At 39.7% G+C, this 24,870-nt stretch overlaps 1 protein-coding gene across 2 annotated transcripts; it reads right to left on the bottom strand.

The window, feature by feature from the left end:
• Positions 1 to 1,358: 1,358 nt before the first annotated feature.
• abcc12 (ATP-binding cassette, sub-family C (CFTR/MRP), member 12) lies at positions 1,359 to 24,427 on the bottom strand. 2 transcript variants are annotated; one of them, XM_044367082.1, is made up of 31 exons: positions 24,268 to 24,427; positions 23,501 to 23,557; positions 23,097 to 23,248; positions 22,766 to 22,912; positions 22,383 to 22,530; positions 20,030 to 20,266; positions 19,590 to 19,763; positions 19,191 to 19,338; positions 16,169 to 16,317; positions 14,714 to 14,821; positions 11,936 to 12,166; positions 11,781 to 11,852; positions 11,437 to 11,561; positions 10,315 to 10,387; positions 9,182 to 9,385; positions 8,773 to 8,907; positions 8,281 to 8,377; positions 7,599 to 7,649; positions 7,210 to 7,308; positions 6,960 to 7,063; positions 6,325 to 6,507; positions 6,012 to 6,238; positions 5,467 to 5,604; positions 5,158 to 5,347; positions 4,961 to 5,050; positions 3,799 to 3,988; positions 3,329 to 3,488; positions 3,145 to 3,223; positions 2,405 to 2,518; positions 1,929 to 2,093; positions 1,359 to 1,838 (listed from the first exon to the last, which is right to left on the bottom strand). In XM_044367082.1, the coding sequence occupies exons 2-31, from the start codon at positions 23,549 to 23,551 to the stop codon at positions 1,737 to 1,739; spliced, it is 4,143 nt and encodes a 1,380-aa protein (XP_044223017.1). In that variant the 5' UTR covers positions 23,552 to 23,557; positions 24,268 to 24,427; the 3' UTR covers positions 1,359 to 1,736. The 2 variants fall into 2 exon arrangements, with proteins under 2 accessions (XP_044223017.1, XP_044223098.1); XM_044367163.1 differs by lacking the exons at positions 22,383 to 22,530; positions 22,766 to 22,912; positions 23,097 to 23,248; positions 23,501 to 23,557; positions 24,268 to 24,427 and adding an exon at positions 20,510 to 20,737.
• Positions 24,428 to 24,870: the final 443 nt, after the last annotated feature.

Raw genomic sequence — 24,870 nt, 5'->3', positions numbered from 1 at the left:
AACATTAACACTTCTAACACAGTATAGAAACACATCTATTGTATAAATATTGTATATACAAGAAAGATATAAATCTGCTATTTCTGGTCTGCTTACATATATGCTTCTGTTTAAGTATTTTCTATGTAATAATGTTACTATTTAAATTTACACTATTGGAGCTAAAATGCTTATGATACTGTACCTCAAGGTATCTTAAATTTGTGCTGAGATTGTTAGATCAGAGGGGAACTGTTTTTTCTGTTTCAGCAGTATCTGTTCTGGTTCCTCTTAGCTGTCACATCAGTGATGATATAACAGTTATCTACTACTGACCAGTGCTTTGCTTTGTAGGAAATAACAGTTTGCAAAAGTTTTTTAATCCACTTTTACTTACTTACCATAAGTACATACAGTAGATCTTTTCCCAAGCACAATATTGTTTCCACCTACCATGTAAAATCATGTGAAAATCAAATAATATAGGGACATCTGCTTAGGAAACTGTAATTAATTTGTATACACTGATTTCAAGGGGTAGCATCACCATAAAGCATAATTCACCGATTAATGAAATGAGCAGAGATAGCTCATCACTGAAGGGTATTAACTGCTTGTTCGCGCTTCATTTCTATTGGTTAATTGGTGGTAAACAAGGCCCTGTCAGTGCCCCTCAGATTATTCTTGTGTGTTGATCAGGTATGTTTCCAATCAGTTTTTTATCTTAACAGTTAAATAATACACAGTGCAGTGCAGCAGATTATTTTCTATCTTCTTCCTCAGTTAGATTTCTATGCAACGGGAGAGAAGTTTGAGCATGACGTGCTCCCTGAGATTAGCTCTTAACGTGCTTTTTTAAAGTGAGTCATCTCTTTATATCTTTATGTGTAAAGATTATATATCTTAATATGTATATTGTGTATCCCCGTCGTTTTTACCATGACTGGAAGGTGGAGGATGGAGAGCCGGGAGATAAAAGAGGGATTGAGAGAGCACACTGGGGACAGGACCCCACCACTGAAACACAATAACCACAGCTGAATGGAAAGTCATGCCTTAATAGGATTTCACAGGAGAAGTCCTTTTTTTTCATAAGGCACTAGCTGGATTTGATTCCTAATGTTTTCACTGAGGTGCGTAGGAGGTCAACTGGTTGGAAAATTAACTGTTAATGCAAAAGAATTTGTTTGCAGACACTTTCCAATGCAAACTACCACACGGAAGATGACAAGGAAAGAAAATAAAGTGATACAGTCAATTGCACAGTTAAAATACAGCACTCAGTAACAGAAGCTTAAATATTATAAAAGATGTATTAACACTGTTGATCAGCAGTAACATCTTGTCTGTGTGACCGCAGTCAGTTATTGAGACATGTGTTAAATATATCTGTCATATGCAGTTTTTTAATATGATGAAATTCAAAAATTACTTCTAACTCAGCAGATTTTAACTGCATGTGTAGTGGTTTGCAAACAGGCAGCAAACAAAGACATAGAAAAATCAATAAATAATATGTTAAATATACATCACAGATCATGTGTGCTCCTGTAAAAAATCTGTAAAAGAACATTGTCTAGGTTTCAGCAGACAGGAGAGATAAATATATCAATATTTACACATAGTTTGAAAAGTGAAAAACAAAGTCGTATCAACACTCTTTTTGCAGCTATATCAAATCCCATCTTTGCTGTTCGATGACACCAGTTCAGATTACAGTGTGGTTATGTAAATGAAGCATCATTACATTCCAATGATTACTCTGTAGCGGTGCTCACGGTGTTAGCAGCAGTCAGGAGTGAAGAGAATAGAGAGTCTGGTCTTTGAGCCAGCACGTCTGGATCGTCTAATTCTGCCACCTGTGAGACGCAACACGCACTGTAAGTCTATGTTTAAGGACAAAGTTTACACACAAAGTTTATCTGTGTGCATTTGTGTCTGTGTGTTACCTCTCCGTTGTCCATGACCAGAATACGATCTGCATACATCACAGTGTTGATGCGGTGGGCGATGGTGAGCATGGTGCAGTCCTGGAAGGCCTCTTTGATGGTGTTCTGGATCAGGGCGTCTGTCTCTGCATCGATGGACGCTGTTGCCTCATCCAACAGAATGATCTGTTGGACAAAGGGAGGGACGGTTAGTGAGGAGGACAGCTGGGGTGAGGAATTTTGGGTTAGAGGCATGATCCTTGAGGAGGAATTGTTTCATTATGTAGAACATAACAAAACTGTGAGTACTGAAGATATTAAATAAGAAAAATATAACATAAACAATAATATTATATTAGCAATTGATGAAAATGTGGACATAGAAATCACAAGCAGTTTTTTAGTTTGACTGGTTTTGAGATGTGGCAGCAGCAATCCAGTGACTGAAGTGTTCAGTAGAGAAAGATAGACATAGCCATATATACATGTAGACAGACCTTTGAGTTACGGAGTAGTGCTCTAGCCATACACATCAGCTGTCTCTCTCCTACAGAGAAGTTCTCTCCATTCTCAAACACCTCTGCCTGTAGCTTCCCCTCCAGTCTGGAGATCTGCGGAAACAAAACAATACTCATTGCACTACTTTTACTACTGCTAATGCCACTTCTAACTAACATAGACTAACAGTGATCAATTTACTTAAAAGGAGAGAGAGTCACTTAAGTATTTAAGTCTCCAGCCTGCTGATAAGTGTAAATATGTGATTTATATCAAATACCTCTGATCATTTTTTATCAACTTCTTCTTTCTATGTTTATTTTACACTAGAATCATGAATCATAAAACCATCAGCATGATAGTGTAACTCTGGTTCCCAAAGTTCATGGCTTGTGACCCTTTAAAGCAAAGATATACGTAATCTACCCCATGTTACAAGTTGCACATGTCTATGAAATGTGAGCAAAGATGGGAAAATTGTGAAAAAATAAACATTTGTGGAGCAGAATATGTTTTCATTTTCTTATTTCTTACCTTGTTGATACAATTCAGGAGATGTATCACACAATTTTCCCCCATATATTGTTGTGCATAGCTCATTAAAAATATTGGTAAGTGTGTCTATAAGAACTAGGAGACCAATAGAAAGGAAAGCTCAGTATGCTGGCTGGTAAGAGTTAGAATGGATGTAAATGACCACACAGTGCTTGTGCTGTGATCGACAACACTGTCAACATACTGAGTCCTTCATGTAGGTCTTTTCCAGCGCTGCCCAGATCTCCTCATCACTGTAGTTATCAAAGGGGTCTAGGTTGTATCTGTTGGCAAACACAGTTGGTTAATTAGTACTTATCCCTCCACAGTCAGAACAGGGTTTCCCTGTGTGTAAACATAAAGCTCTGTGGAGTCAGGGATAGGCTTACCTGACTGTGCCAATGAATAGCACAGGGTCCTGGGGGATGATGGACAGCTTGCTGCGCAGATCCTGCAGACCGATGGCCGTGATGTCCACTCCATCTATCAGGATGGTTCCTGCTGACGGCTCAACCAGCCTGAACAGAGCCACCCCTAAAGACGACTTCCCTACAGACACAAAGAATAAAGAAATGCTTTACAGACCAAGCACCCTACAGTCATGGTTTAACAAAATAACACCCTAATCCCAGGAAATTCTCATTTAAACCTTAAGATGCTGGCTGCACAGGGTTTTCAACAACTGCATTGTATAAGACACATTATGATCCATATAGACCATATGTTAAGTGATTTTCTGCATGCATGTTAATTTGACATTTCCTGAATTACCAAAGATACAAGAATATACACTAAATTACACCCAATCTGACAAAACACACAAAGTTATGGGTAACCACTACTAGACTCAGGGCCTTACCAGAGCCTGTCCTTCCCACGATGCCCAGTTTCTCTCCAGCCTGGATGAAGAAATGGAGCCTATTCAGGACAATGGGTGTGTCCTCTCTGTACTTCATCTTATAGTCCTGGAAGGTGATGGCTCCGCTCTCTGGCCAGTCCTCTGAGACTTGAACGTCCTTTATGTGTCGGGGTGCCTCAGACTTACAGTCCTGTACACAATAAATAACAAAAATGTTGAGAAAGGGGAGAGAAAGGGACTCAATCAGTGATGAACTGCATGGTGAAACTCTTCGGCCTCTTTGGTAAAAAAGCACAAACAGTGCAGCGAATGCACTTCTTGAGTAGTTTAATGAACAGTCACATGAAGCAAGATACTGTTAACTAAAATACAGAGATTTTTCTATGGTTTATATGTAACTTTTTATTACTAAAACCATTCTTGGTAAACATCCCGGTTAACCTTTGTAAAATGCTTTCTCCTGTCTCTAACTGTATAAGATAAGATAAGTATGCAGCCTGGGCTGGGAAACATTTACAAATTTAACTTTGTCTGAAAACACTGTCTTCATATCAGGCATTCAAGCATCACATTAAAAAATGTTTCATGAGGAGTGTAACTGTTTTAAAATCCAGTTTTATCTTTCTCATGTCTCTGAGGTTCTGTGTTGTTGTGTTATATGTGATTGTCATTTGACCAGGTCTCCCTTGTAAAAGAGATAATGTACCTCAAAAGACTTCCTGGTTTAAATAAAGGTTAAATGAAAAATCTATACTAAGTATTAACAGCATATGGTCTCATGCAGTAAGTATCAAGTCAAGCTACTTCACTTGCTAAATTTACTAGCACATTATACGATGAGTAACCCATATTGTTATGTAAAGACAAGACGAAGAGTGTTTAGAGCGGTCATTGTAATACTACATTGCAAACACCTAACACAGGTAGCAGTCATAACTAACATAATCTGACTTGTCCATTTAAATTGCTACAAAGGATGAGTTTTTCTCCTTTCTGGCAGCCTCCATCCAGGCAAACCTGGAGGAAGTTGCTGTTTTATCACTGTGACCCAGACCAGAAGGAGATACAAGAATGAATAGATGGATGGATTGGTGGAAGTAGCCAGGTGACTCGTGTGTAAACTGTGATTATTTTTCTGCAGCAAGGAAGTTTAGAGTCTGACCTTTATGTATTCCTGCAGCCGCTCCACCGAGCTGAACCTTGCCTCCACCTCCGTTGCCTGCCTCACTACGTACTGAAGCATGCCTGTTAACTGGAAAACATACAAACAGAATTTGTATACACACATGTTGCAGTTTGCTTGGAATGTGTCCTTAAAAAATTAAATCAGACATGTATTAATGTGTTGTCTAAATGTACCTGTATGGTGTAGGACATGGCCAGGCCTTTAAAGGCCGGATTGATGATATCGTTACTGCTAAGCACCACAAAGAGAGACACCAACAAGGTCATGGTTGAAGCCATGAAGTCAAGCCAGAAGGCGAGCCAACGAGTCCCAGAGTGAAACATTAAAAAGTGGTTGGAGTTGACGTCATTCAAAGACTTGAACCTACAACATGACAAATGTCAGGTCACTGACTGAGACACCACCTGCTGCTCCTGTAAAAGGTCAGCAAACAAAAAGCAACAATAAAAGGTGTTTTATGTTTAGGGATTCTGGTATCTTACAGTTTTATGTGGCTGTCTCTAATGTTGTAGGCATGGATGGTGCTGAGGCCTTGCAGGGTAGAGGTGGTGAGGGAGATGCAGGGAGAGCGACTGATGTTTTCCATCCTCTTCATCTGACGAACACTCTTCTGGAAGATACTGCAGAGAGATCACAACTGATACTCAGTGTACGGTACCTTCAACACTTTACTCTTTACTTTCCATTCATGCACCTGCTTTTAAGACATGCAGCAATTTCCATGAAAATTTAAATCTCTCTTTTTCTCCAAAGTCAATTTACATCTTTAAACACCAGCTCATATCATGTTCCGTATCATGTTCTGACTGAACAAAACATATGAATGCAATACCTGTGCTATGGTCTTAGTTGTAATATATATGTAATACAGGTGGTCCAGTTGGTGTAACACAGTTTCCAATCTTTTGTAAAACGTATATTTGGTAGTGTAGCTGGTTGGTCAAATTTAGATTTATTTACATGAGTTACCCTTCAGAGATTGTTTTGTTGTTTTTTTCATGTCCAGACTTAAGTGATATTAACTCACAAGAGAATGATGGTGAACAAAGCTCCCATAAAAACCACAGCTACCAGCAAGAGGGGAAAGACAGAGGCGATGATGAGAATGGTGAAGGCGGTCACAAAAGTAAACTGCAAGAAAGGATCCATGTTGAGGGGAAGCACACTGTCGACCTCGTCTTGATCTTTGGCGAAGCGGTTGAGGATGCGGCCTGTTGGTGTTGTGTCAAAGAAACTCATGGGACTGGCTATAATCTGAGAAAGGAAAACAAAAAAAAAACTTTCAGTCATCTCTATGAACACCAAAAACATGCAATGGTGTTGCAGCCGCACCAAAGTACCTTCTTAAACATGGTGTTGTGGAGTTTGCAGGAGGCATTCAAGGTGACGTGAGTGAAGGAGAAGCATTTGATGATGGCAAATGCCAACATGACAATCACCGTCAGTCCATAAATCATTTGGTAGAAGTGCAAGTCCGGGTTTTGTGAGACGTCGCCCTGGTCTGATGTCGTCTTATTGGGTGACTGGAACAAAACAGAGCACACTGAGGATGTTATTGAAAACCAGGGACCAGAGAAATAACTGATAAACACAAAATTAGTTTTGCATAATAATATATGGCCCAGAAATGTGGAAGTTAGACATATTGAATCATACATTAGATCAGTTCATGTGTGATGAGTTGTTTCAAGTCAGTGTGTTATGGCTGTGCATAGTAATAAGAGACAAAATTAAGGAGGGAGACACATCTGGTTGTCTGATTAGTTAGCATTATTTCTTAAATCTTTTTTTTTATTTCAAGTGACATTTAATCATGAAGATTATTTTGGCTTCATTTATTCAGGTTTTGGAAGATCAGTCTCTGAGATTTCAGTTTCCAATCAAATATGATATAACAATATAATAATGTATAACTATAACAATATATATGGGTCATACATGAGTGTGTGTGAGAGAGAGTGAGATATGTTCTCACCCCATCACCATGCTCCAGCCAGTAGCTGAGCCACCAGTTGCTGAAGGCTGATGATCCGATCATCAGCATGATGCTCAGCATTGTGAGGAAGGTGACAATGTAACCTGCAGCAACACAGTCATACCAAACATCATGGGCCCGCTTGTACATGTGGAAATTTTGTATTTCTGCGCAGAATCATGCTAACACGTGTGTGTGTGTGTGTGTGTGTGTGTGTGTGTGTGTGTGTGTGTGTGTGTGTGTGTGTGACCTCCAGCTGCCTGGCAGTACTGATGATAGACTCTCCAGGAGATTACGCCTTCTGAGGAGAACTCTTGTCTGACCAGCTGGTTGCCTGCCGCGACAGCAGCTTAAGAGGAAGAAAATTGATTTTAAGGATTCAACAAAGTATCATAATTTTATCACATTTATACAGACACAAGGAATAAAATAAAGAACCTGTCTGGATTTAAAATCTGCTGCTGTGTTTCTACTTTCTACAGTAATGGTTTGGGTTTGCGTGCCCTTTGTCTTTTAGGCTCCCACATTCAGATGGTACCATATGAATCTAACCAACATGCACAAACTTGACTTATTACAAGCTGGGCCTGACTCTACACCAACACTAGGAACACAAATTAATTACTTTTGTAGACTCACGTTTTTGGTTATCTGCGTTTCCATCGTCCTTTTCATCTGACATGTCAAATGCTGGAAGGAAGCACAGGTGTCAGTCATGTTGCTGCTCACACAGCTTGTGCTCTACTACTGTGCAGATTTAGGATATATTTCTGCATTTTGAATAAATTCAAGTACAACACTGGATCAAATTCCATTACAAAAAGACTTTTCTGAAGTTAAACACTCCTTACATATTAACTCCTGACTCCTACATATTAACTACATTTATAACAGTGTAATGACTGTCAGTATTGTAGGTTTGTTGCCCTGTCTGCTATTGTCTATTGTTCCTCTTTACCCTTCCTTTTGTCACCCATTGTCCCTTTGTTAACCTATAGACTGCTGGCTCTGTCTTTTACCTCCCCTGGTTATACATTGGCTCTTTTACAAGCTTAAACTTTTCTGATGACACTTTGGTCCTCAGAGAATTGTGAAACAAAGTGTAAAGCAACATGTTTCACCTATCTCACAATATCTCTGTGTCTGTGCTCGGACTTATTCTGCTTTTAGGGATCTATTTCCAGCAGCTACTACAGAATGTGCTCCACTTTGTCCTTGTGTGTCTTTGGAATAAATGAATTGAGGCATCACAAATGATCCCATGTGATATCTTCGGATCAACATACAAAAAAACATTTTTTTCCCTGGGTTTATTCCTTACCTGGGTTCACTGTGCCACTGTCTGTGTGATCTCTTAGCTCAACCTCCCTCTGCTGGGTAGCATCTGGCGGTGACGTCTCCTCTTCCTCTCTCTGAGCCTATAAACGGTGAGCAAAAACCCAGCGTTACTGCTGAATATAACTTACTAGATGATAAACTCTTAACTTGTGCTGTTGTAGAACATATGCTCCTGCCTCCTATAAACCTTTGACATCTCTGAATTTTAGATGAGGTTGCACCTTATGTACCAGCAATGAAAAATACATATGGTTTATGTATGTTACTGTCTTTATTATAACTGAAATTATGTAATGCACAGTCCTGTAAAATGACTGTACTTGCACATTTTTATCAAACAAAAATTACGAGTGTTTTACAGCCATCCATTTTCTTTATAGCTTTTGAGTTAATAAAAAAAAAGAATTGCTGAAAAGGTTTCACAGATAGTAAAACAGGGCTTCAGTACATCAGAGTTACGTGGTGACAATCTTACTTTGGACTGCTCTATCTGGTAGTTGCTGATGAGCTGAGCGTAGCGTCTGTTGGCTGTCATCAGGGTCTGGTGGTTTCCTGCCTCCTGGACCTCCCCATCCTCCAGAACCAAAATGTCATCACAGAACTCCAGATACTGACAGACACAAGCGAGGACAGCTATGTCAACCAAACCATGCCTGCACTGTAACCGAAGCTCTACACAACTCAGTCTAAATACAGGACACATGTACAGTACATACACTTTTATGGCATTCGGCAGATGCTCTCATCTAGAGTGACTCTATGATAACAATCAGTCACAACTTTCTGGTGTATGATATACTTTTACTTTGGGGTTTACCACAATAGGATGTATGTATTCTAAAATGATTTTCAAATAATTACTATCAATGAATTTTACTACCTACCTGGAGCTGGTGTGTAACCAGTATGACGGATTTTCCCTGGAGCTCCTTCTTAATACATTCTTCAAAGATGTGTTTCCCCACATGGGCGTCAACAGCGGACAGCGGATCATCAAGGAGAAAGATGTCTTTATTGGAGTAGACAGCTCTGGCCAGGCTGATCCTCTGCTTCTGCCCCCCTGACAGATTCAGCCCCCGCTCTCCTATCTGCCAACAACACAGCAGGAAGAGCAGTCCACTGATCACATGGTCTGGTAGCTTCAGCTAAAAAGCCACTTTCCACTTTCACTACTTTACCATCTAGTTGGAACAAACAAAGTTAGAATAAATCTTAAAGAGGGAGAAAGTGCAGGAAGAAAGTCACAAGGACTCGCTGTGGACTGACCCAGACTTGAGTTACAGGCTTGGTTATGCCAGACTCACCCTGCCTAAATCAGTTGAACAGAACAGTGTTATTTCTGCAAACTTTCTTTGAACAGTGTATGATTGTTTTGTCTCCCTGAAGATGAACCTGAGCTACCAAATAGTTGGAACAATCAGTGATGTGAATCATTGATTGTTCCAACTACTGTTTAGGCAATGAGGACACAGTGGATTTTGTAGAAGTAAATAATACAAAGTTCACCTTGACTGTCCGCTTGTGACATTTGCTGCAGCACTTTTTTTTTTTTTTTTTTTTAGCTCTTATTCAAACAGCAGATTATTGGGTTCTTTTTGAGTATTTTTTGGGTTCTGTTCAGGTGCCTTGGAGCTCAAAACTAGCAGCTTCACATTAACATTGTCTATTTTTTGTCAGAATAAGCAGAATTTGAACATTCTGCATCATTTGATTAACCAATTTAGAGTATACTTTAAAATATAATGGTCAAATTATTAGTAGTATTAGTATAAATTTTAATTTAAAGCCTTATTTCAAATCTTTCTCCCTGAACACTCAGAATGCCTATGTTACATTTGCAAAGAGAGCCTGTTAGTGGTCCTTCTCAGCACTGAATTAATTGTGTGAAACCGGATGTCCACAAGGGGCTTCACACAGGGAGTCCCTCTTTAAAAGTTCTTCTAAACTTTGAAGAAATTATTACGAAACATTAAAACAGTCCGTTTGGAGAGTTCAGTGTGCAGGAGGGAGCTCCTACCTCAGTTTGATCACCATATGGGAGGATTTTCAGGTCAGTTCTGAGGCTACAGACATCAACAACTCTGTCGTATCTGTGGAGAGAAAATGAAATACAGTTAATTGCCTGAGGGAGCAACAGAGGGATTTTAAGGACAAGATGTAGTTATTTAATTCAATTTTGTTAATATTGAAAAGTAAAAAAATTAGATATATCATTTTGGAAAAATGTTGCCGTCTGAAATTCATCAATATTTGAAAAACATGATTCTGTCTTCAGAAAACGTATTTTCTCTTTATTTTACATACTGTTCATTCTACTTAACTGCCTAATAATAATACACACATTAACAATGCTTTATATTGTATAAAGCATACAAGGTTAATCATTATAATCAACATCATTGAGAGAATTAAAAGCCGCGGCGGTAAACAATCTGTAAATCACTATGGCCTGCAGACATGCTCAGACTGTCCCTGGCAGTTTATGTGAAGTTATATGATAACAAACTTGCTCTCTACTTTTTATTTGACTATTTCTGTAGAGCAACAGACAATGCACATACAAAAGCATCTTGAGACTTTCAAGGCTCATTAATCCTGCAGTATGTAATTTAGTGAGACACTGTTGGGGTCAAGTGTATGTTAACCTTTCCTACAGTATTTACACTATTACAGTTTATACTCATGATAACAGCCCAACTACCAGCATGGCCAAAGTAATGAACTGAACCAGAATGACAAGACAAAAAAACACTGTGCACAAGTCAGCAGTCTTGCTTCTCTTCATTCCTGACAGGATGGAGTGCCTCTATGATGATAATCCTGTCAGATAACAGATGACCTCTGCTCTTGTTTGACTGCCTTGCCAGATGTGAAATCACAGGGATAATAGGGACTTCCTCCCAGTTAAACATTTGTCACGTGAGATAACCTTTAAAGGAAGACCTATGTGAAATTAATACATTAATAATCCACTTGTATGTTTTTGCTGGATCGAGGACCAGCGGTGACACATTAACATCACATATGGTATCCCCTTAGTTTATATTACCTCCTATTGTTTCCACATTCATCTGGCATGTTTATCTGTGCTTACTTATAATAAGTGATAGTAATTTATGTGGGTTAAGTGATCAGTTACTTGGCCTGGTCAAAAGGTTCCCCCATCAGAATATTTTCCTGAACAGTTCCATGGAATATCCAGGCCTGCTGGGAAACGTAGGCAAATGTCCCATCGACTGCGAGGGAGCCCCGAAGAAGGTGCATCTAAAATATAAAAATAAGCAGACAACCATGAGAAAAGCTTTATGCTACACGACATTGGTTAAATCATACAGATTTTAGAGATAACATTGTGTGCACAACAGAGTGGCAAACAATAAAATCATAAAAAATAATAGCCAATAAAAGTGGCAGACATAAATGTCAGAGGTTTACAGAGATCGTAAAAAAGAATAAGATAGAGAAGACAGAGGATGAACTAACCTGTTCCAAAATGCTGGAAATAAGTGATGTCTTCCCACTCCCCACGTTCCCACAAACACCGAGCAAGTTGCCCTTCAAGAAATAACAGAGATTATTGGTTTACCTTTAGCCCAACCTAGTTAACTTCATTAATCCTTGTCAGTGGTAAAGCCCACCTTAGGCAATGTAAAGGAGATGTTTCTCAGGGTTGGCAAGGCTTCAGTCTTCCCATCCTGGGATGTTTCATCCACCTTGTTTCCCTTCACCCCATTGACTGTACTGGGTGGGGGATCTGGCTGGCTGTCTGGTTTGGTCCAGGAAAGTGTAGCGTTTTTCATCACTATGGCTGAGTTACTGTCCTTCTTCTGCACCAGGTAGGGTTCTGGATTCTGGATCAGCAATATTTTCTGGAAAAAAACACACGTTTATAAACTTTTTCATGTTTTTCAAATCGAGACTTTAATTACAAAGTGGGTAAAGGCTAGCATTAAAGTTGCAGTGACCAACCCTGAATCCTCTACATGTGCATGTGCATTAATATACACCTAAAACACACACAAAGACACACACACACAGATAATGACTCTGAAAAGACTGTGACTGGTCAAATAAAACCAAAACAACTGTAGATACACAAGGGCCTCTGATGCATCATACTAGCGTCAGCTGAACTTTGAAACGCATTTTTGCTCAGAACAACGTCCGTGGATTTTGGCTCCCATTTCTTACAGCATGGAGGAATTTCAAGAGAACAGCCTCAGAGTCAGTATTGAGAGTAGGAATTGTTAAAGTGACTAAGAACCATTTGGTACTTCAGTATTGTATTAAGACAGACTGGAAAAACCTGTGCCTATCCTTTAAAGCCAAGTTTGTAGTGCAGGTTGGCATTACATGTTAAAATGCTGTGTATGCTGACTACATCTTGTAATTCAGTGGAACAAAGGAATAGTTCAACGTTTTGGGAAAAACGCTTATTCGCTTTCTTGCCAAGAGTTATTTGAGAAGATTGATACTTCTCTCATATGTCTTTGTTACATGAACTACAGCAGACAGCCGGTTATCTAAGCTTAGCATGAAGACTGGGGGAAACAGCTACCATGGCTCTGTCTGAGAGTAACAAAATCCACCTAACAGCACCTCTTACAGTTCACTAATTTACACATTATATCATGTATGTTTGAGCTGTACAAAGCTGAAGTGTTTAAAACATCAATTTGTGGTTTTACGGGAGGTTATGTGTTGGACTACTTTGTGGCCAGGCACAATAACCTGCTGGAGTCTCCACTGGTTGCCTGGTAACCTCACAGTGACGACAAGACATCAGGACTACGATGAGTTAAAAGTTACAAACATGATATAATGTGTTAAATAATGAGCTTTACAGGTGCTGGTAGATGGAGTCTGTTACCTTCAGACTGAGCCAAGTTAGCTGTTTCCCAACATTCAATGTTTGTTCTAAGATGAGCTAATACATTCATTCATCTAAACCTTTATATAAGCCTTGAAAATCATTGAGTATTCCCTCATTTTCAATGATGTTGAGATAGAGTTAAAAACATAATACATAGGGTTAAATAGATCAGAAGAGGACAATACTCAGTGAAAACAATTGTGCACTGAGGTGAAGTGGTTTGAGATCATTGTCTTAATTGTCCAGGGGTGATAAGAGTGTTGATGTTGAGGATGCGTTGAAGATAATTCCATGTGTTTGGTGTAAAAAGCCAGATTTTGAAAGTTCAGAATAAACCTGCGGGACTTAAAGCATAAGACAGTTAGTAGGAGTTTGGTAGGGTCCCATGGTCCAGTCCAGCATAGATGTTGTATAGGGTGGTAAATGTCCAATAAGGGATTTATGGCTGAAAAGATACAAGTGTTTATCATGCCTCTCTGCATGAAAGGAGGAACCAACTTTGTCATACTGAATGCAATGGTGAGTGTCAGAGGTAATCTGGTAATTAATCTGAGGGCAGAATGATAAATTGAGTCTAGGGGTTTGAGAGTGGAAGCAGCAACATGTCTGTAGAATATATCACCATAATCTAGGACTGATAGAAAGACTGCCTCAACTATACTTCTCCTACAGTTCAAAGGGAAGAAGCTGGATCTGTTTCTGTACAAAAATCTGAGTTTTTGCCACAGTTTGATAGATTTTCAATATGATGTTAAAATGTAAATGTTTCATCAAGCCAAATACTTTGATATGTATACTCTGTGACTCTCTCAATACTGCTAACATTCAGTGTGGATAGGTGTAGACTGTTAAAATCATCATCTCTTGCTTTAGAAAAAAGCATGAACTTTGTTTTGCTTGCAAAACTGCTGCTGCTCTTGAAGTGCACTAAAAGAAAGTTGTACAGAGTCAGCAAAAGAATACAGAATAGTGTCATCTGCATAAAGATGGACATTACAGTCAGGTCGAGAGGAGACAATATTATTAATATGACTTTGAAACAAGACATGGCCTAGAACTGATCCTTGTGGAACACCTTTTGTTACTGGTTAACCCTCAGATTGGATATCCAGCTTCCACACACTGATATCTTTCAGAAGGTAATTCTGAAACAATCTACAAGCAATTGAATCAAACCCAATCCTACATAGTCTCTGGATAAGAAGAGAATGATCAGCTGTATTGAATGCTTCTGACAAGTCAGTAAAAACAGAAACACCATGCTTCCTTTTGTCCACACAAGAAACAATATTGTTTACAACTAATGTAACAGCAGAGATGGTGCTATGCATAGGTCTGAAACCAGACTCCTAATAATCTCCTGGCTGTACCTTCATATATAAACATCAGTCTCCTCATGTAACTCTTGGTAATGAAGCGAATAAACATATTTCCCAAAATGTTGATTTTTTTTTAATGAGTTAGTTCAGCATTGTAGTTTGTATTGATTGATAACATTCCAGCTGCCATAACTGATGAGCAGAGCACAAAGAGAAGTGTTTACCCTAAGTCGAGTTAATGACACAGCAGCCTCGGCCACGGCCTTTACACACAAGGGCAGCAGAGCCAAGCAGAACCTCATGGAGTTGAAGATGGCGATGGTGGTGAAGGCCTGGTAGTAACACAAATGGTGATGCTAAATATTACTTGACACAATGCAACACTGACAAGGTCATATATTGGTTTTACATGTAGACCACAATACACCAGCTGAAAGCACCTTGCCCTTTGGGTTTGTTTTCTACTTTTCACAGCAAATATACCATCTTCCTTCAATAATAGGGATGCACGATATTGGATTTTTTGCTGATATCCAATATGCTGATATTTCCAACTCATTGTGGCCGATTGCCGATGCCAATATATGCACATATTTTTTTCCAGCTGGCTGAGGAGACTATTACACATGCAATCATAGATTGTACGAAGTATGATCAAGAAAGACAATATATGAAGGATTAATCTTTGGTCCACACTCCGGAGCAGAGGGTGGCGGTAATGCACCTAATACGCTGGTTGCCAACCGCCATTATAAACCAAAAATAGGAAGATTGTGGTAAAAGAGGAACAGAGTGGTACATCCTATCAGCCAAGGTGTTTCCTATCTGTGCAGCCGAACATAGCAGCTCTTCCGCAGACTATTTTACCCTGACGGTCCAGGTGCTTCCTCCACAGGCTCCACTTCACTCAAGCTGCCCGTCAGATCAGCTGCTTCTTCCCACTTTAACCTGAAAACAAACCGGGGCTCGGTGCTCTGGTTGGATCCACATAGAGAGCTGGGGCTAATGTTAGCTGAGAGGCTAGCGGAGCGTTAGCCGCAGCATGGCCCGAGGGAAGCACAGCCAGCTAGCCTCTGCTAGAAGAAGAAGCTGGTCTGACGGGCAGCTGAGTGAAGTGGAGCCTGTGGAGGAAGCACCGGGACCGTCAGGGTGAAACAGTCCATGGAGGGAAGCACAGTTATGTGGCGGAGGAGAAGGCAACAAATTGGCCTGTCTTAATCGGCAGAAAATGTTCATTTCGGCTGATACCAATATTTAATTTTAGAGCTTATATCGGCCGATACCGATGACGCACTGATAATATCATGCATCCCTATTTAATAAGAATATGTTATATGTGTTTTTATGTTTCATCAATTCATGTTAGTAGCAAGGGGTAAAAACAATGAGTACTAAGGTGAAAAAACCAACAGCACCATCCCATGAAGGAGACAGAGCTGCTGAATCAAGTGTAATTATGGTCTGTAATTATTAGGAAAGTGACATTTTCTGCTGTGTTAGCTCCATACAACATATGGGATTTGAAATTAATCAGTGATTATAAAGTAAAAATGTTGACATCCTGATTTAATTTGAGGATGTTTACATCCTCATCAGACTTAACTTAATGTAGGAATTGCAGCTATTTGTAGGCATACAGTAATCCCCTGAATTTTAGGGGCCATTGTTGTGGTACTCACAGTAGTTGTGTTGAGGTTTAAGCCCAACAAAGTGTGTATCGTGAAGGTGAAAACGGTGGCGATGCTGGGGATGATGCTGATGATGCTGATATTAGCATTCTGGACATAACTGACCTTCTGCAGTTGTTTCTTCTCATGTTTTCTCAAGTCTATAAGAAATATCAGATATTAGGTCTTCAGACATTTCAGCCCACAGTTGTCCACTAAGCACCTTTTATTGTATAGTAGCAACTGGGAGATAAATTATTTGTTAAATATCACCTAAAGGGTACTGTATTTACACTATGGAGACAATATTTTTTATATTTTTAGCAAAAAAACTGGGTGCATGCACGCATATGTGTTTTTTCCTTCCCTTGCTCTTTCAAGATCAGCTGAAAAATGTGTGTGTGCGTGTGTGTGTGTACAAAAGTCGACTGACCATGCTAAATTCTTAATGAATATTGATATACAGTACCAGTCAAAAGTTTGGACACACCCGACACTTTCATGTGGCCCACATACCACATGGAATGATGGCAGTCCGCTCCTGTTTGCCAGATCCGGGCCACAAGCAAACCATAGCAATGCCACATGTAAACCAAAAACTAAACGAATAAACCAGATCTGGCCCACATCTGGACCACAGTTCATTTTTATTCTGGCCCTGATCGGGCCCACATTCCATATCCTCATCTGGCCTGTATACCGTGTGGAATGATGGCATTTGGCGGTCCCCTCCTGTTTGCCAGATCCGGGCCACAAGCAAACCGTAACATTATTGTAGTCAACCAAAAACGAACCAAATAAACAATATCTGGCCCAAATCTGGACCACAGTTAATTTTTATTCTGGCCCTGATCCGGCATACATTCCATATCCTCATTTGGCCCAAATACTGCATGGAATGATGGCACTGGGTCGTTCCACTCCTGTTTGCCAGATCCAGGCAACAAGAAAGCCATAGCAATACTGCATGTCAACCAAGAACAAACCGAACAAGAACTGGCCCACATTCCTAATGTTCATATGGCCCACATCCTGCATGGAGTGGTGGCATTTTGGCAATGCACTCCTGTTTGCCAGCAACAGGTCTAGCAACATTGTTGTCGCAGTCACAACAGTCAACATAGTTGCAAATTCCGGGACCTGGATAAAGCGTTTATGTGTCACTGGAAAGACAGCTACCTTAAACTGTGCAGTCCCCAACAAGGTGCTATCAGTTAATCAGTTCAATTGGGTACATGTGGGGTTCAACCCTAATTGTACCAAACAAGGCAGTGGAAACCAGTATTAGACTAGAGGTGAGGACTGTGGCTGGACTGTTAGGACAACGATCCTTGGACTAACATAGTACAGTGAATTCCGTGTTTATAAGAGGAGGAGAACAGTTCTGAGTGTGCCGTACCTTGGCCAAAACTGGCCCAGATATGTTTTAAGATGACCGGGCCACATTGGCTGCATCATATGTTGGCCACCTCAGGCTCACTTCCAGATTAGCCAGTACTAATTGTGCCGCATCTTTACCTATAATGGCCCAATTCTGTTCAACCATATTTGGGCCATATTCACCATTTCAAATATGGGCCATACTAGGCTCACATCCTGATTAGCCAGTGCTTACTGTGTCGTATATTTGCCAGAACTGGCGCAGATATGTTTAAGATAAACGGGCCACATTTGCTGCATCATATGCAAGCCAGTTCAGGCTCACATTCAGATAAGCCAGTACCAATTGTGCTACATCTTTACCTAAAGTGGCCCAATAATGTTCAGCAATATATGGGCCATATTTACTATTTCAAATGTGGGCCACATTAGGTTCACACTAATTACAGCCAGTGCTGACTGTGCCATACAACTGCCAAAAGTGGGCCAAATTTGTTGTTTAGTATTTAGGCCATATTTGCAATATCATATGTCGGCCACTGTAGGTTCACATCAAGTCAAAAACTTTGCCAAAGGTGGCCCACATTTGTTTTGTGATATTTGGGCCATATTCACTATGTATCACATGGGCGACTTTAGGGACACATCCAGTTTACGCATCGCAGAGAGTACCACATCTTTGCCAAAAAATTTGGGATATCTGGGCCATATTTGTTATTTTACATGTAGGCCACTTCAGGCTCACATCCATTTTGTCCGGGCCAGAAGAAGGCCAGCAGTGCTGCATCGCCACTTCCGTATGCTATCTGGGTAGGTTCTTGTGAAAAGTGTAAACAAAAAAAATAAATAAATAAAATAGTCTTGCGAGACAGATAGCTGCAGCAGCTTCTGCATTGGATAAAATTAGGCTCATACATATTGTTGATGTGTATCACCATATCTAAATGTGTGAAAACATTTTGTATGAATACACTGAAATGTGTTAATGTGTAAAAATGTTTTGGTCAAATGAATTCAAATGTTTGAATGTGTAACAATGAAAAAGATTTACACAAATAATTTTCAATGTATGAGTGCATAAAGAAGATTTGCACAAAGGTTTGCAGTTACAAAAAAGGTTTGCAGTTGCACATCTATCTGTTTGTGGGTGAAAAAAGTTCACACAACCCTAATTTTATCCCATACTTCTGAGACAGTGAGTTCAATAAACAGGACAGTTCCTCAAAGGTAAACAAAGTGGTCAGACACGAAACTAGACACCAAGAAGCACACTGCTGCACACCATCAAAACACGAACTGGTGTGGGCAAAGGCACACCGAAGCTGAACCATTGGTAATCATTAAGCATCTGTATACGGAGACCTTTCTATGTACAGTACCAGTTGAAAGTTTGGACACACCTTCCCATTGACTTGAATGAGAAAGTGCATCCAAACTTGACTGGTACTATAGGTGAGGTGGTGGGTGAAGGTGCAGAGTATGCGGCAGCCACAGCCTCTAGTGCCTCTGGCAGTTTTATACTGTAAATCCCAACTTTTCAGGGGAAAGTGACATATGCATCTTTCAAGATTGATTTTGTGTGCACACAAAAGGCAACAGTATAAATGGTATCCCCAATATCATATATATGAGTAACATCAAACATGTAACCTACCTGATATCTTCTTTTCAAAGGATTCTTCCCAGGCGTACATCTTGATAAGTTTGATGCTGTTGAGAATCTCATTCATTGTACGAACCCGGCTGTCCGTTATCTTCATGGTTTTCCACCTGAATACGTTAATGAGCTTGGCCAGGAAAAACTGAAGGCAGAAAAAACAACTACGTTAATATTAGTAACAGTAGTGACAATTAGTGACATGCAGCAAAATAGTAAATATAGTTAATCTAGGGGTGTCCATGTAGCTGAGTTAGTTAAGTTGGAAACTAGTCACAAGCTGAATTGTATGGCTTGTAAACTTTCATACAGTATCTCAATGTAGACCTTATGTCGTGGTTATGGACATGACTTAAGGCTTTTTATTGGCTATAGGTGCAGTTTTAATGTGCAGACCTGCATGGGGATGATGACGAAGTAGGTGCAGACTCCAGTCAGTGCAGTGTAGCCCAGAATGTGGCAGGCATAGAAGACACAGACAATCAAGAGAACTGGGGTGGCAATCATGAAGCTCAAGAAAATTACTGCCTCAAAGATCTTGTAGCCATCATTAGTCAAAACATTAACCATCTTGATCAGAGAGAAAGAGAGAGAGAGAGAAAATCAAAGATTGAAATCCAAATTGAATCCTAGAAGGACATTAATTAAGACCTTTTAGAAATGTTGGTATACAAATGTCTATCAAAAGTAGTTTTACTGTCAGTGAAACTTTATTAAAGCAAAAATTACACATTTACTTCACACGAATGTCTACTTCCTAAGAAATTATAAATGATGGGTGAAGCAGTTCTGGAGTGCCAAACTGGAGACCGTTTAGTTTGTATCACAGTCTTTACCTCTCCCATTGAAATGCTGCTGTGCACCCGCAGAGAGATGACTTTCTGAAAGGCCACTGCAGAGAAGGCACCTTTCAGTCGGACTGCTGTGCGCAGGTTCAAAGCCCACATCAGGGATAGTAGGAAGGCTTTGAGGAACTCTGTGGAGAACAAGCCAAAGGACAGACCCACGCCATGGGACACTATGGAATTATCTGGATCATCAACATACTTCAGGATTTCATGGACCAGAACAGCCTGAGGGGAGAGAGAGACAGGGATGTTTGTAACACTTACAGCATTAAACAGTCTTGTTGTTGTTTAGTTAGCAGGGTCATTACATGTTTGCAAGACATGTCATTTTAAAAAGTAATATAGATTCAAAGTGTAAACTTTGGTATAAACTTTCTGGAAAAAATGAAGGCACAACCTCAGAGTGTCATTATTGCAGCTATAGTGGCTTGTATTAACATAAAAAGTAACAGATAGTATTTTCCGTACTTAGCTGTGCACATAGTGTGGTCTGTCTTCATATCCAGTTTACAAAAGCAACAAGGAAACTTGAAACCATTCATTTGTGTTTTTTCTGCTATTAATAAAAGCACAAAACTATAGCTGTATGTGAATCACATACTGGACCCTATTTTAACGATCTAAAGCGCACGGTCTGAGGCGCATGGCGCAATTGCATCAAGGGTGTGTCCAAATCCACTTTTGCTATTTTAACGGCGGAAAAATGGTCGCCGCGCCAGGCGCAAGGTTTAAAGGGGTTGTCCTTAGTCTCCTAATTAATCATGGGTGTGTTTTCGGCGTAACATGCAACAAACCAATCACAGTGTCATCTCCCATTCCCTTTAAGAGCCAGGTGCACTTGCACCTTGGCGGATTGCTATTATGACGGCGCATTTGCCAAGTAGTAAGAAGGAACAGAAAACGGATCTGCTCGTGCGCAAAGGGAAAGCGCACGATCCATAACCAGCACACTGCTGCTCCTGGACCCTCCCGTGGTCAGCCACAGACCACCGGTTTAAAGTCCTGTTTATTAATTTGTTGCAAATTTATCTTCGTTTGGTTTTTGAAATGGTTTATTTATTTAAATACAGCTTTGGTTTCTTTAAAATCGGAGTGACAGGTCAAATCAGCAGGGTTTTAATTGCTGAAAGTATGGAAACCTGATCACTGTACTCTCAAAAATGTTAAAGAATATTCGTTAAATATTGTTCAAAAATTAAATCATTTATTTGAATCATGTAAAGAATCATCAACATAGTTATCAGGACTTGATCAGCTCTCCAAGGTGTTGATCCTGCTGCTGGCAGCAACTAGAAGCTGTTCAGATGTATTTTCTTCTTTAGTTTAATCAGTTTTTTCACATTATTTATTTCCTCATATGTTCCTCATGTCATCATGTATTGACGCTGCAGGAAAGTTGACCTGTGTCTGATCCGTTGTTGTCCGTCTGTTTATATACCTACGTGTATTGCCATGATTTGGTCAAATAATTAAACAATTTAATCCGTCATTGCTGCGATTAGTTAATTCTGATAAATATTATGACTAGGCATTATGACATGTATTTTTTTAAAAATATATTAATATACACAATAATAATCTTTCACATTGTAATTCTCCTCCTGTGTGTGTAACAAGCAGAGTGCACTTAAAATAACATAGAAACACTGCGCCATTGACTTTAGACCAGGTTTTTGTTGTTCAATAGCGCAATCGCTCTCTGCTTCCTCAAGATAGCAATGTGTCAACAATTATTCAATTATAACAATTATCAACATATTAACAAAAATAGGAAAATTGCTCAGGTATGACTATCTGTCCTTACAACAATTGCCAACAAAAACCTTTCTAAAATATAGTTAAAGTCCCCCTCCACTCAAAAATGTGCTTTGCCTATTGTTGATTTTGTGACAACACAACTAGTTTGGAGCTAACTGTGGTCCAATGTGCAATGTGTGGAAACTTGAAACCTCCAGTGTACATACTGAGAATGGACTTTACAGTGAGGTTGGAGACATCTTGCATCCAGCAGCTAAACTATTATTTACAATGAACAATGTTTGCATATTAATAGATTTTGGATTTTAAACTTATATTAAAGATGTATTATTATATTATTAGATGGGGGGGTGTTAAAATCAATATCTGAATTCTTTCTGAATCTATTACTGACTGACTAAAGCATAATTACCCATTTTAAACACCATCACCTTTGTGTTTTTCTTACTGCAGACAATTTCAATTCTTTAATCAAGAGTAATTAACAATGAATGTGATAGCAGGACAAACCTCAGAGGAAGCTGTTGGACCCAGTCAATCAATGAAGAAGTGATTTATGTAAAATGCAGCGATGGTGACTCACCGGACCCAGAAACGCCATCACCATTGCAAGGACTCCAACAATGGTAGATAGAATCAGCCTGGTTCTTTGAAAGCGAAAGAATACTCGAACCAAAGAGGCCTTCTCCAGGCCCACCTTTGCCACTTCTTCCTCCCAGAGTCTCTGGAGTCTGCACAGCACAGATTCAGCGGCTTGAGTAAAACACTCTGATGACACTTGCTGTATAATGACAATACACACATTCCCTGTTGGATGTTTCCTCTGCTTTTCATAATTTCTTTTTCCAGATATGAATTTCAGCCTTTAGTCATGTGATGTGTCATGTCTACAAATATTCTGTAATTGCATCAAATGACAGTAGTGAAATGTGGGGCATCCATGAGTCAGCATGAAGAGTGTCACACCTTTCTCCGCTGGTGTCGGAAACATCGAAAGGAGACAGGTTGAGAGAACTTGGGTCCACCTTATTCCTGAACATGGCCCACATCATGGGGGTCATCCAGGCAAAGGTTGTGAAGGAAAGGAAACCTGCATTGTCGACAGGATGGGACCTAGACATAAGAAAATGTACCCAATATCAGCTCTGTGAAGGGAAAACTATGCAGCAGTATGAGCCAACAGAACTGGCCAAGTACTGTAGTTGTCTGTAAACATGTCGCCTCAAAATTGTTTATCAAATTATATTTTAAAGTGCATCAAAAAGACAAAGTAGTGTATGTAAAAAATAAAACTGACTGTGATGAAGACCAGCGGAAGGGTTTCAAGATCTGAATGCTCTGCTCGTATTTTCTGAATGGGGAAGGGTGGAGTATTTCGCTGTAGTCCGAATCAGTATGTTCTGGACCGGCGGCCTCAGATCCAATGCTACGTCGGACAACATCCTCTGTCTTATGAGTCAGAAATACAAAGAGAATCAAACAGAAAGGCAGAGCTGTGCAGAGTATGAAGATAGAATAAAAGAGAGAGAGTGCTTTTAGTCAATATTCCAGCTAGTCTCAAAAATGAGATCAAACACATCGGCCACAAAAACACAGGATGCAAGAGAAACAATAGGAGAGAAAAAGATAACCAGCAGTGAAAGCAACACGCAGAGAGGTCAGGAGTGTTCTGCTAGAAGTTGTTGTTTGGTCTGTACTTACAAACGAGACTCTTTGAGTATGGTTTGTCTCCAAAGAATAATCCTTCTTCATTTTGTCCTGCACAGAGAGCAGCAAGTGTGCAAAGTGACTGTTTTACCAGATCAACAATTATTGTTGACAGACAACAAACACAGAGAGAAGAACAGTGTAAACCACTGAGCCAATGTGTTGCCCTCAGCGAGACCTTTCTTTTACGCCTCATGAGTAATATCTAAAACTCAGGGTGTCAATGAATTACAGGAGCTCTCCTCCTACCAGCGTCTCACCTCCAGTCATACTGTGTTTCCACATCCAAACTCATCCTCACGCACATGCATGCAAAAAACAAAATGCTGTTTATATTACATAATAAGCATATGCAAAACGGTTGAATCTGTTGTAATGTGTTAGACTGTATTATGTGTAATGCAGAATAGATATGATAATAAAAGTAAGACTTTGTATATTATTAATCACACAGCACAGACCAATATCTGTGAAACCAGAGAATTCCTCCAAGGGATTGTATCAGTGTGACAACGACACAGCTCTTGCATATTTGAGCAAAGTATGAAACAATTAAATATACTTATGTAAAAAAAAAAAGGTAAATTGAAAGAACCTGATTAAAATAAGCTTAATTTAAACAAACAAACAAAAACAAACAAAAAAATTGTTATAACAAAATACTACAGTAACAAACTAAACAACCAAAACTGATCAAAACACATTACAACTGAACTAATGAAACTCCGGCTGTTAAGTAGAACAGAGAAAGTGAACAATACCTCTGTGTTGAGGACAAGCACGATGCACTGCAGCTTGTTCAAACTAAACCTAAAGTTGACAGTGAGGCAGCATTTTACTCTGTGTTACACAGGTCGCTTTTTTATAGAGATCAAAGGTTGGCCTGTTCAGAGGTTGTCCCTCCTTATTTCTTGGAGTCAACCTGGCAAATTGAGTGACAGCAGTGTAGTTAGATGAGACTAAGTGATAAAGACTAAAGGGGGGTGTTAGGGTCATCTTAATTAAAACTGAACAATTAACTATTCACTCATTTTTAATTTTTAAAACTGGTGATTGACAGGTAACTGGTCAGAACTGGATTTTGGCCAGCTTTTAAAACATGGCATTGAGCTTGAGATGTGGGAGAAATTGTAAATATGTGACAACAGTGGAGGCAAGGCTCTAGCTATGGGGGCATTCCACTGGTCCACTGGTATGAGGAAGTTTTTATGCTGCTTAGTCATACCTCTTAAAGATAAGTCTGTGCTGAACAAGTGTGCGGCGACAGACAGCCAGTGGGAAACTGCCCTCTGCTGTATATGCTGAGGAGGTATTACATCATTCAAGATCAGCTGTGCAGGCAGGTGGTTGATGACAGTCAGGTG

The sequence above is a fragment of the Thunnus albacares genome, chromosome 1 (assembly GCF_914725855.1).
Source record: "Thunnus albacares chromosome 1, fThuAlb1.1, whole genome shotgun sequence".
NCBI lineage: Eukaryota > Metazoa > Chordata > Actinopteri > Scombriformes > Scombridae > Thunnus > Thunnus albacares.
The sequence above is the reverse complement of the archived record's forward strand: the minus strand, read 5'-3'. Positions and strand labels throughout refer to the sequence as shown.

What these genes read in the sequence shown, in the direction of transcription:
- abcc12 (XM_044367082.1), bottom strand. Translation starts at nt 23,551, where the DNA reads ATGAAGAAGGATTATTCTTTGGAGACAAACCATACTCAAAGAGTCTCG. An exon ending in AGACCTACATGAAGGACTCA is followed by an intron (nt 2,519 to 3,144) that starts GTATGTTGACAG and finishes TTGTTTCCGCAG; the next exon opens with ATCTCCAGACTGGAGGGGAA. An exon ending in CACTACTCCGTAACTCAAAG is followed by an intron (nt 2,094 to 2,404) that starts GTCTGTCTACAT and finishes TTTGTCCAACAG; the next exon opens with ATCATTCTGTTGGATGAGGC.